The sequence below is a fragment of the Aristolochia californica genome, unplaced genomic scaffold, assembly GCF_029961685.1.
Source record: "Aristolochia californica isolate CCGP_79_NKW_82.1479 unplaced genomic scaffold, dmAriCali1.0.hap1 SCAF_7, whole genome shotgun sequence".
In the NCBI taxonomy this organism is placed as follows: domain Eukaryota; kingdom Viridiplantae; phylum Streptophyta; class Magnoliopsida; order Piperales; family Aristolochiaceae; genus Aristolochia; species Aristolochia californica.
Window position 1 is genome coordinate 38,400,600 of NW_027182268.1, and position 11,191 is coordinate 38,411,790.

General features: G+C 40.4%; 2 protein-coding genes across 9 annotated transcripts; one reads left to right on the forward strand and one right to left on the reverse strand.

The window, feature by feature from the left end:
- Positions 1-719: 719 nt before the first annotated feature.
- LOC137937563 (nuclear poly(A) polymerase 2-like) lies at positions 720-4,738 on the forward strand. 5 transcript variants are annotated; one of them, XR_011109623.1, is made up of 5 exons: positions 720-1,854; positions 1,959-2,124; positions 2,344-3,342; positions 3,460-3,746; positions 4,562-4,738. XR_011109623.1 is itself a non-coding variant. In XM_068782640.1 (5 exons), the coding sequence occupies exons 2-5, from the start codon at positions 2,059-2,061 to the stop codon at positions 3,662-3,664; spliced, it is 1,170 nt and encodes a 389-aa protein (XP_068638741.1). In that variant the 5' UTR covers positions 720-1,854; positions 1,959-2,058; the 3' UTR covers positions 3,665-4,352. The 5 variants fall into 5 exon arrangements, 3 of the variants coding, with proteins under 3 accessions (XP_068638741.1, XP_068638742.1, XP_068638740.1); XR_011109622.1 differs by lacking the exon at positions 4,562-4,738 and adding an exon at positions 4,029-4,354; XM_068782640.1 differs by lacking the exon at positions 4,562-4,738 and having other exon boundaries at positions 3,460-3,539; positions 3,640-4,352.
- Positions 4,739-5,690: 952 nt separating this feature from the next.
- LOC137935958 (nuclear poly(A) polymerase 4-like) lies at positions 5,691-10,927 on the reverse strand. 4 transcript variants are annotated; one of them, XR_011109506.1, is made up of 14 exons: positions 10,732-10,927; positions 10,278-10,608; positions 10,107-10,184; positions 9,892-9,999; positions 9,500-9,562; positions 9,138-9,299; positions 8,618-8,731; positions 8,467-8,529; positions 8,050-8,379; positions 7,780-7,944; positions 6,565-7,563; positions 6,368-6,447; positions 6,160-6,246; positions 5,691-5,882 (listed from the first exon to the last, which is right to left on the reverse strand). XR_011109506.1 is itself a non-coding variant. In XM_068780406.1 (13 exons), the coding sequence occupies exons 2-13, from the start codon at positions 10,401-10,403 to the stop codon at positions 6,242-6,244; spliced, it is 2,313 nt and encodes a 770-aa protein (XP_068636507.1). In that variant the 5' UTR covers positions 10,404-10,608; positions 10,732-10,926; the 3' UTR covers positions 5,691-6,241. The 4 variants fall into 4 exon arrangements, 3 of the variants coding, with proteins under 3 accessions (XP_068636507.1, XP_068636506.1, XP_068636505.1); XM_068780406.1 differs by having other exon boundaries at positions 5,691-6,266; positions 10,732-10,926; XM_068780405.1 differs by having other exon boundaries at positions 5,691-6,447; positions 10,278-10,524.
- Positions 10,928-11,191: the final 264 nt, after the last annotated feature.

Consider the following 11,191-nt stretch of genomic DNA (forward strand, 5'->3'; position numbering starts at 1 on the left):
TCGAACTCGAACTCAAACTCGAACTCGAGAACCAAGCCGGCTCGGTTCGAAGCCACAAACGAGAGAAAAGTACTTTTGTCGCGAAAGCACCTCTATAGCAGACGAGTACGCTTCACCGCCTCAGGCGAAAGGGAGGGAGGAGATGCCGATGTCGGTAACCATAGCCAGCTAATGACGGCCGACTCGAGAGTCATGCCACTGATTTTGGCAGTGACGGTTGGCCATGGCAGGCAGATTGACAGGTGGGGACATGCAGAGGAGGGTTTTTAAATTCAAAATAAAAACAAAAAAGTAACGATGGAATTCATGGCAAAGTAGTTGATACAGCACTCAGCTGAACCTCCGAGAAGATTACTATGGTGGGCCGAGTCACAGATGTTCAGGGAGAGGCACATCATCCCGATGGGTTAACGGCCCATAAACCTATAATAGGTGGGCTGAACTCTCGTGGAATTAAAAACCACAATCGATGCCCAATGGCTTTTGGGGGAGATTTACACGATGTAAAACACAATTCCGTGAACAGTAAACATGAATAATAGCACTAAATAGTAAAAATTATTAATTTTAAAATAAGTTTGAAACAGTAAAAAACAAACACCCTACACACATTCAGTACCCTGTTGGAGTACCGTATGTTCAGTCATCGTGCACTTGACAAAATACTCAATGTGAAAACCCTCCTTACTATTTACGAGCTACTGTTCGACCATAAAATTGTAAGGCGCTTTGCTGCGTGGAAGGGGATTACCTTACTCTGGCTGGCCGCTTAACTCTCATCAAATCAAACCTGGCCAATATCCCCAACTTCTTCCTCTCCCTCCTTCCCTGTCCCGTGGCTGTTGCAGAGCAGATCGAATCTCTTTAGAGGAGATGTCTTTGGAGGACATGGAAAATACCTTTTGGTATAATCTGGTGAATTAGGGTGAGATTTGTAAGTCAAATAAGGCATGGGGCTGGGGACTAGGAAAATTGCATTCAAGAGTGACGGTTTGCTGTCAAAAGCATGTGGCGTTTTGGAACAGATCGTTACAGTAAGACCTCAGATTCTTTGTTTAAATTACAGGATTCTAGCTAGTTCCACCTTACTCTCGGTAGATGGGGTTCGTCATGCTTCGGCCATTTGGAAAGTTGTTCGCTCCAAGGCTAGCAAATTTCTTCAGCATGTGAAGCTGGGTGTCAGATTTGGGGTCCGGAATTCGCTTCTGGGAGGATGCTTGGGTAGGCCATCAGAGCCTAGCCAGGGAATTCCCCTTCACCTATTGGCCGGTCTGGGAGAAACAAGTCTATGTCAGCAAGCTATATGATCATTCCTATGGTGGGAATTGGAATTTGAATCTGAGGTGGCCTCTTCGTGACATGGTGATGTTGCAATGGAGAATTTGCTGGGTAAACTTCACAAAGTTTATATCAAGGGATCAGAGATGATCGTCTCATTTGGACAGCTACGACTTCTGTTGTGTTCTCAGTTGCCCTTGCCATCATAATCTGTCCAACTCTGAAACCGAGTGTTTGCATAGCCCTGTCATTGCTTGGATCCCTCCTTAAAACTAAATTCTTCATGTCGTGCTTGTTGAACCAATGACTCCAGTTTGACCTTCAACATTATTGCTGTAATTTGGTGGTATTAGTTTATACCTAGAGGAAATGGCCTAACCCTGTTATGGGTTTTGAAAGGAAGAGGATGAACTTGTGTTACCTGTCTGTAACCCTAATAAGAATCCTCAGGATCGTACACATCATAAGCCAATTATAACTCCTGCATACCCATGCATGAATTCTAGCTACAATGTGTCAACAAGTACTTTGAGAGTAATGATGGAGCAATTTCGGTATGGTAACAAGATCTGCGAGGTAAGTTGGAAGTTTCCAGTTCTCTGTTAGTTGGTTTTATTGGCATATTGCTTTGTTTTACTATGTATTTATTCTTTTTCTTATGTGGGTTATTGAATATTCAGGAGATTGAACTTAATAAAGTCCATTGGAGTGCTCTATTTGAGCCTTACCATTTTTTTGAAGCATATAGGAATTATCTACAAGTTGACATAGTTGGAGCTAATGCCGATGACCTTCGTGCCTGGGAAGGGTTGGGTAGAATCACGGTTGAGGCAACTCACTCTCAAAGTAAACTTCTATGATCTTAAGTTTATTGTCTATGCTTCCAGGATGAAACTGACCACGAGATCTTTCTAGTGAAGTGCTTGTGCCTGATGCTTTTGATAAAAGTTGATTTAATCAAAGATATACAGGACTTATGTTCCTTGTATATACATGTACATATTTGTGAATATTTTCTCACAATCAGTCTTGTTCTTGAAACTGATTGGCACCTTCTTCTTTCAGATTGAACGGGATACATGTGGGATGTTGCAGTGTCATCCATACCCTAATGAATACGTGGATCCGTGTAAGCAATGTGCACATTGTGCTTTTTTCATGGGTCTACAAAGGAAAGAAGGGATCAGGATTCAAGAGGGCCAGCAATTTGACATCCGTGGAACTGTAGATGAGTTCAGGCATTCAGTAAATATGTATATCTTCTGGAAGCCGGGCATGGAAATATACGTTTCTCATGTTCGTAGAAAGCACATTCCTCTATACGTATTTCCAGACGGTTACAAGCGGCATCGTCTTGCAAGACCTGCCAACAACAACCTTGAGCAGCTGCCGTGTAATGGAGGGGCTTCTTCTTGTGAAGTCAGTGATGAGAAACAGCTGAAGAGAAAGTTTTTATGTAATGAGGAAAATGATAAGGTGTTATCTAAACGGGCTGCTAATAGCCCAGACCAACAAAAGACCGCTTCTTCAGCTGTGACATCATGTGATAGCAGTCCTGGATATGCTTGTTCTACAGAAGTTGGCACTTGCAATCAGGCCAGTGCTTTTGTATTATCTGAGCAAGGAGATTGCCATGTGAAAAAAGAGGATGATGATAGAAGACCAGAGAAGTCCGCATCAGTCTGTCCTGATAGTCAGCAGAAGTCTGTGTCAGCTCGGGCTTTAATTGCTAATAGCTGCCAAAACAGGCATGATACCACACTGGAAGGTGGAACTTGTAGAACAGCACCACCCAACGTTTCCAATGAGGAGGTTGAAGGTGATTTCTTGGAGGCAGGGAGGAAGGAGGATGGGGGGGACAGTGAAGGAGTCTTCTGTAGATGTGACATTTCTTTAGAATCGTGGTTAGGTGTCAGTTGTAGTTCCTCTGATTTTGTTGATCAGACAAGTCTGGACAAATCACACATGGCCGCAAGCAGTAATGGAGATTCAATGATACTCCAGAAGAATGGGAGCTTGAATGGTAGCAATAGATATAGTAATGGCTTGACAGAAGAGTTGGAGGTCTCACATATATTTTTGCTGCCCAAGTCTCTTTGTCTTTAATTCTTTTCTCTTTATCTGCTGTTTTAACTTTTTGTTATACAAGTATTTTAAAATTCTGACCTTGATCTTTTGAAGCCAAACATTAGGCTTGGGATGATGTCATCTAGTCATGGTGAGGTTAGCACAGACCCTGTGCCACAGAAGTCCGGAATCAGGCATGTGTTTTCATTCACTATAAACATTTTGGGTGAAATTAATTTTGTGTTTATTTTTATACTGTCTTGTTTTTTCTTTCCTTTGCCGTTACTGTTACAGATTAAGTCTGAAATCAACAGCATGAGGATGCCACCCATATAAGCGACATGTAATCTGGAATAGAGGACTATCTGAGCTGAAAGCTGGAGGCCCGCCCTTTGCTTAGGGTAAGTTTCTTCTTATTGTATTCTGGGTGCTTTTTAGTGTGCATTTGTTTGCATGTGTTTATCAGCACATGTATAATTCACGCCAAGGGGCGGGGAAGCACTTGGACAAGACAGGGATTCTGGGATATGCAGTTTACTGTGCTATTGCACTTGTGTTTGACATTAAAGCTCTGTCGTGGAAGCTTCTTGCTTAGCAGCACTACAGAGCCAATGCTGGGGGACATTTGATTTTCTCTGAAGCCTGCAAATTCTCCTTTGATTGGCTATTTATTTTCATAGTAGGGAATGCAAAGGTGTACAGAGGGTGGTGATCGCATCGTTGTTGGTGAATGCAATTTGTATACTTCCATATTTCTCCTTTATTTGTGATTGCAACGTTGTTGGTGAATGCAATTAGTATACTTCCATATTTCTCCTTTATTTGTGATTGCATTGTTGTTGGTGAATGTAATTGGTATTGAGAGTACACTCACATTTAAACTCTCTCACGCACCCGAACGTAAATGTTGTAAGTTTTTCTTTTTTTTTACTAGTTGATATACTCGATGTAAAATTCTCTCTTGTGAAAGCTCTCCGGAGCTGGTTAAATGAAATATCAACTGTGGAATGTGGTTGGGCATCCAATACTAGTTCTTTGTAATATAAACAATATCAGTAGTCATCAGGATTTTTCTTATGGTGAATCCCTGAGTGTTAGGGCAGAGTTTCTGTAAATTCTTTTAAAACAGCGTTTGGTTTGGTTGCCCTTTCTTAAAAACGTAGCCTTTCACTGCGTCGTTCCTGTGTGAAATTGCTACTCGTGTTTATATTTACAGATGTGCCTGCCTGATATTAACCGGTTAAAAGTACCCAATCGTCAAGAATCGTACCGAAGAAGGTGGCGAATGTGCTGGCCTAACGCAGAAGAAACAGAATCGATGATTGCCATAATTTTCTTCTGCATGATTGATACATACAAGCCTGAAAACGGAAGTCATATCCTAGGAATTTTTAAACTGTATAGTGGGAGCTATTCAGGAATTTTAGTTTTTGTGAAAATGGAATCACAGACATTTCTTATTTGATCTTTCCCATTTCATGTTTAAATTTGGTTTCCAGTGGTTTATAATAACTTTGTTAGTGCTTCGTTTTTAAGTTACTGTTTTCCATATTTACCTATTTTGTGTCGTAATGCTGACTATATTTGATGCAAAACACAAGTCCAGCAGCACAGTAGACCAAATTTCCCGAAACCCATCTACATCGACTCTGGGGTGCTGCTAACCAGAGCTTCGACGACAGAGCTTTAATGCCATAAACGATGGCAACAGCACACTAGTCCCCGAAACCTGTCTTGTGCAAGTGTTTCCTAGCAACTTAACATACACTAAAATTCGTGAATAGCTCCCACGATACAGTTTAAAAACGTTTCTAGGATATGACTTCCGTTTTCAGGAGATATGACTTCCGTTTTCAGGGCTTGAATGTATCAATAAAGCAGAAGAAAATTAATGCAGTAAACTAGGAGGCCAGCACCATCGCGACCTCTTCGGTACGAGTCTTGACAACTGGGTTACCATCAGGCAGGCACATCTGTATATATAACACACTGGTAGCGATTTCACACAAGGACGTAAAGACTGTTTTAACAATTTTATCACAGGCCAACAAAACCAGATACTGTTCTAAACTGTTCTAAAAGAAGTTTGCAGAAATTCAGCCCTAAACTTTTAAGGATTCACCATAAGCAAAATCCCGCCGACAGCATTTGATATTTGTTTATATTAGAAGAAACAAGTATTGGATGCCACAGTTGATATTTCATTTAAACCAACTCCGGAGAGCTTTCACAGGAGAGAATTTTACATCGAGTATATCAACTAATAAAAAAAAAAGAAAAACTTACAACACGTTCGGGTGCTTGAGAGAGTTTTAATGTGAGTGTACTCTCAATTACAAATAAAGGAGAACTAACAGTGTACAAATTGCATTCACCAACAACAAAACAATCACAAATAAAGGAGAAATATGGAAGTATACAAATTGCATTCACCAACAACGATGCAATTACAAATAAAGGAGAAATATAGAAGTGTACAAATTGCATTCACCAACAACGATGCGATCACCACCCTCTGTACATCTTTGCATTCCCTACTATGAAAATAAAAAGCCAAAAAAAGGAGAATTTGCAGGCTTCAGAGAAAATCAAATGTCCCAGCATTGGCTCTGTAGTGCTGCTAAGCAAGAAGCTTCCACGACAGAGCTTTAATGTCAAACACAGGTGCAATAGCACGGTAAACTGCATATCCCAGAATCCCTGTCTTGTCCAAGTGCTTCCCCGCCCCTTGGCGTAAATTATACATGTGCCGATAAACACACGCAAACAAATGCACACAAAGAAGCACTCAGAATACAACAAGAAGAAACTTACCCTAAACAAAGGGCGGGCCTCCAGCTTTCAGCTCAGATAGTCCTCTATTCCGGATTACATGTCGCTTATATGGGTGGCATCCTCATGCTGTTGATTTCAGACTTAATCTGTAACAGTCACGGCCAAGGAAAGAAAAAAACAAGACAGTATAAAAATAAACACAAAATTAATTTCACCCAAAATGTTTATAGTGAATGAAAACACATGCCTTATTCCGGGCTTCTGTGGCACAGGGTCTGTGCTAACCTCACCATGACTAGATAACATCATCCCAAGCGCAATGTTTGGCTTCAAAAGATCAAGGTCAGAATTTTAAAATACTTGTATAACAAAAAGTTAAAACAGCAGATAAAGAGAAAAGAATTAAAGACAAAGAGACTTGGGCAGCAAAAATATATGTGAGACCTCCAACTCTTCTGTCAAGCCATTACTATATCTATTGCTACCATTCAAGCTCCCATTCTTCTGGAGTATCATTGAATCTCCATTACTGCTTGCGGCCATGTGTGATTTGTCCAGACTTGTCTGATCAACAAAATCAGAGGAACTACAACTGACACCTAACCACGATTCTAAAGAAATGTCACATCTACAGAAGACTCCCTCACTGTCCCCCCCATCCTCCTTCCTCCCTGCCTCCGAGAAATCACCTTCAACCTCCTCATTGGAAACGTTGGGTGGTGCTGTTCTACAAGTTCCACCTTCCAGTGTGGTATCATGCCTGTTTTGGCAGCTATTAGCAATTAAAGCCCGAGCTGACACAGACTTCTGCTGACTATCAGGACAGACTGATGCGGACTTCTCTGGTCTTCTATCATCATCCTCTTTTTTCACATGGCAATCTCCTTGCTCAGATAATACAAAAGCACTGGCCTGATTGCAAGTGCCAACTTCTGTAGAACAAGCATATCCAGGACTGCTATCACATGATGTCACAGCTGAAGAAGCGATCTTTTGTTGGTCTGGGCTATTAGCAGCCCGTTTAGATAACACCTTATCATTTTCCTCATTACATAAAAACTTTCTCTTCAGCTGTTTCTCCTCACTGACTTCACAAGAAGAAGCCCCTCCATTACACGGCAGCTGCTGAAGGTTGTTGTTGGCAGGTCTTGCAAGACGATGCCGCTTGTAACCGTCTGGAAATACGTATAGAGGAATGTGCTTTCTACGAACATGAGAAACGTATATTTCCATGCCCGGCTTCCAGAAGATATACATATTTACTGAATGCCTGAACTCATCTACAGTTCCACGGATGTCAAATTGCTGGCCCTCTTGAATCCTGATCCCTTCTTTCCTTTGTAGACCCATGAAAAAAGCACAATGTGCACATTGCTTACATGGATCCACGTATTCATTAGGATATGGATGGCACTGCAACATCCCACATGTATCCCGTTCAATCTGAAAGAAGGTGCCAATCAGTTTCAAGAACAAGAATGGTTGAGAGAAAATATTCACAAATATGTACGTGTATATACAAGGAACATAAATCCTGTATATCTTTGATTAAATCAACTTTTATCAAAAGCATCGGGCACAAGCACTTCACTAGAGAGATCTCGTGGTCAGTTTCATCCTGGAAGCATAGACAATAAACTTAAGATCATAGAAGTTTACTTTGAGAGTGAGTTGCCTCAACCGTGATTCTACCCAACCCTTCCAGGCACGAAGGTCATCGGCATTAGCTCCAACTATTTCAACTTGTAGATAATTCCTATATGCTTCAAAAAAATGGTAAGGCTCAAATAGAGCACTCCAATGGACTTTATTAAGTTCAATCTCCTGAATATTCAATAACCCACATAAGAAAAAGAATAAATACATAGTAAAACAAAGCAATATGCAAATAAAACCAACTAACAGAGAACTAGAAACTTCCAACTTTACCTCGCAGATCTTGTTACCATACCGAAATTGCTCCATCATTACTCTCAAAGTACTTGTTGACACATTGTAGCTAGAATTCATGCATGGGTATGCAGGAGTTATAATTGGCATATGATGTGTACGATCCCGAGGGTTCCTACGAGGATCCCAGACAGGAAACCCAAGTTCCTCCTCTTCCATAGAACAAAGCATAACAGGGTTAGGCCATCTCCACTGGGTATAAACCCTGAAGAACCGAGAAACCAGCATACTGGGAATGGCATTAGGATATAGCTGGCATACACGTGCAACCAAGAGAGCCCAGTTCACACCGCCGAGAAATCCAGTTACCTATAATTTCAAATGAAAATATTTTTACTTACAAAAAAGTAATATTTTCTACTGATTATGAAAAGATGCAAAGTGAACCCATCTCACATTAGAATAAACACCACGCCTTTTCGCCCAAAATTTCAAGCATCTCAGAGCTGCACAGAAGTGCTGCAAGATGGAATATATATGTTTGTCAAACAGGGAACAAATAGTATAGTAAAATATAAGGAGCAGAATAGGCCTTTTGAGATTATACCTCTACATTAGGAACCAAACGAAGAATTTGATGAGCAACTCTGCACCCATTAAGACTCCGAACAGTTTGTTCATCAACATCGTGCAGCACAGATCCATTTGAGATGTCTAAGTCCTGCACAAGTAATGGTAGTAGAAATGAAATGATACAATAGTTTTGACAGGAAAATAACGTGCAAGTAAGGTCCAGGCTCAAGAAGAAACATGTCAGCAATGAGTACAGAATAATATTTCCATTTCAATTCCATCTTCCAGAATCCAGCTATTTTCAGATACAAATTACGTCATAATAAAGAGATATAGTGAGGTTTCTACTTGACAACAAAGCAGTAAACTGAAAACATTAAAACAAGATGAAGCAAAAAATTTCCATCATGATTAAGTAGAAAAATATACAATAAAACCCAATTCTGAAAACAGAAGGCATAAATGTATAGTAATAGAACAAATAATAATTACACAAGTAATTAAATGAAGTGAATAGAGAGCTGCCAACCCATGATGTTTTCTTGATTACTTACTTCTGGCACGACCAAAAGGGAGATGCTAGCATAAAGAAGGTCTATTGATACCCCACAGAATTTAAATTTCATAACTGGAACATGAGCATCAGGAACTGGTTGTAGTTCAGTCACCTCCTCCCTTTGCGCCAGTATGTCATGCAAAATTATGAAGAAGTCCTCCTAAAGCAAGCAAAAGAAGCACTCAATTACTACTTTGAAATAACACAAACAAAACCTATGCATCAGAACTAGATAGTCAGGTCAAGCAATACCAAAAACGAAAGTAAAATTTTAATATGCTGTTAAAAAATGGGAAGATTTCAGTATACTCAAACATAGAAACCATAAGCAATTATATCCATCATAAGCCACACACACACCTCTCGATTTACATAGGATGGGCCAACACACAGAGTGTCAATATCGGCTCCAGGACCATGTACCTATAACCAAAAAACCATGAAAATATATAAAAAGATAAAATACAAAAATAACATTAACTATGTTTGTTTTAATTGTCTTTTTTGAACACAAAACCAGAAAAAATAAAAACAAAATAAAAAACAAAAAAACCAAACATAAAACAAATTGACTAGCCACAGTCATTGGATGTGATCTAAACCAACGCATCCTAACATCTATGTCATAGTACAAATTATAGCTTCCTCACAGAGACAATTCCAAAAATCATTCCAATGTACATTTCCAATTACAAGATCTTTAAAAAAGAGGCAAGGGGGTGAGGAAGAAACCAAAAAAGAAAGAAACCTACCCCAAGACGATAAGATCCAAAAGTAAATATGACTGCGTTAGCATCCTCCACCATATGATCGGTATAACCCCTTTGACGAGTCAACTGTTTCACCCAGGACTTCACAATCTACAAGAAACGGTCAACCAATTGTGAGATATGGAAGAGAGTATAGAATCAACAAAAAGTATCAGAATATTATAAGGTTTTTGAGAATTAGATGGCCAAAATAGTACCTGATCAAGCTGAGCGAGAACCTCCTCCCTCTTCATCGTTTCCTCCTCGCTCTCGTATAGCCCCGAATCTATTAAGAACTTTAATGTAGAAAAGAGAAAACCATCACATCGGAGAAAGAATAGAACAAACAATTTAATACTAAAGAAAAAAAAGAATTCCTTCAAATATACCTTTTTCAATTCCACGTTCCGTTGGAAATCGGCCTCTGTTGGTCCGGCCATAGAGATTGGTTTTGTTACGCCATACTGTTTCACAGCCGAAGCCGGTGAACCGTGCAAACCCTCAGCTGTAACCATTGCTAACGAAAGATGGATGTCGCCGAAGGTAAAAGAGGAGGAAATAAAAAGCGAAACCCCAATACCGATGGAAGAAAAAAGATTCACAAATTCACCATAATCCTAAAGATCTTGCTAGATCCTGCAAGATTGAGACAGCAGATCACACAAAGACTAAAGATACAGGGATCGAAACATGACGGTGTACGGAAACCCTGCAGAACCGCTATTGACGGAACAAAAGAGAGAAAACAAAGGGAAAAGAGGCCATGAGAGTAGGTGAAGATGACCAAAAAATAAATAGTAAAAGGGATTTGGACAAAAGGAAAAGAAGGATTGATAGGCATACCTGAAGCGGAGCGCAGAAAACCTTGAAGACCGGCCGGCGGAGGAGGAAGGTTTTGAGGGTTTCACGTAGGTCAGGCAGGCGAGGAGAAAAAATTAAAACGCAAATAGAAGGGCAGTCCGAGCGAGAGCAAAAATCAAGAGGCGTTACGAGGCGTTACTATAAGCGGATCGCCTAGAGAGACTCTTGCCTTTTGAGACGCGCGGCTTCAATAAAGGAAAGTAGACTCCGGTTTGAGTAACGGTTGTTTCTACGAAAGTCCGTTTATGAGATTTTCTCGAGCCGACACCGCGTTCCAAACATACCCATACACGTGTCAATTACGCAGTCTCGGCAAGTCGATAATATTGAAAACTATCAGGGGTTTTATCGACATATCATAAAAAATCTACGGCGGAACTTATCAGTCTGACGCTGGCCCGCTGGATTCGGAAAATCCAAAACGAAGTCACTCGGAAGTCGG

Excerpts from the sequence above, each read along its gene's own strand:
- LOC137937563 (XM_068782639.1), top strand. The coding sequence starts at position 2,059 with ATGCCGATGACCTTCGTGCCTGGGAAGGGTTGGGTAGAATCACGGTTG. Across the intron at positions 2,125-2,343 it reads TGAGGCAACTCACTCTCAAA|ATTGAACGGGATACATGTGG; the intron begins GTAAACTTCTAT and ends TTCTTCTTTCAG. Across the intron at positions 3,343-3,459 it reads GCTTGACAGAAGAGTTGGAG|CCAAACATTAGGCTTGGGAT; the intron begins GTCTCACATATA and ends GATCTTTTGAAG.
- LOC137935958 (XM_068780405.1), bottom strand. The coding sequence starts at position 10,403 with ATGGTTACAGCTGAGGGTTTGCACGGTTCACCGGCTTCGGCTGTGAAA. Across the intron at positions 10,000-10,106 it reads TTCTCGCTCAGCTTGATCAG|ATTGTGAAGTCCTGGGTGAA; the intron begins GTACTATTTTGG and ends CGTTTCTTGTAG. Across the intron at positions 6,448-6,564 it reads GCTTGACAGAAGAGTTGGAG|CCAAACATTGCGCTTGGGAT; the intron begins GTCTCACATATA and ends GATCTTTTGAAG.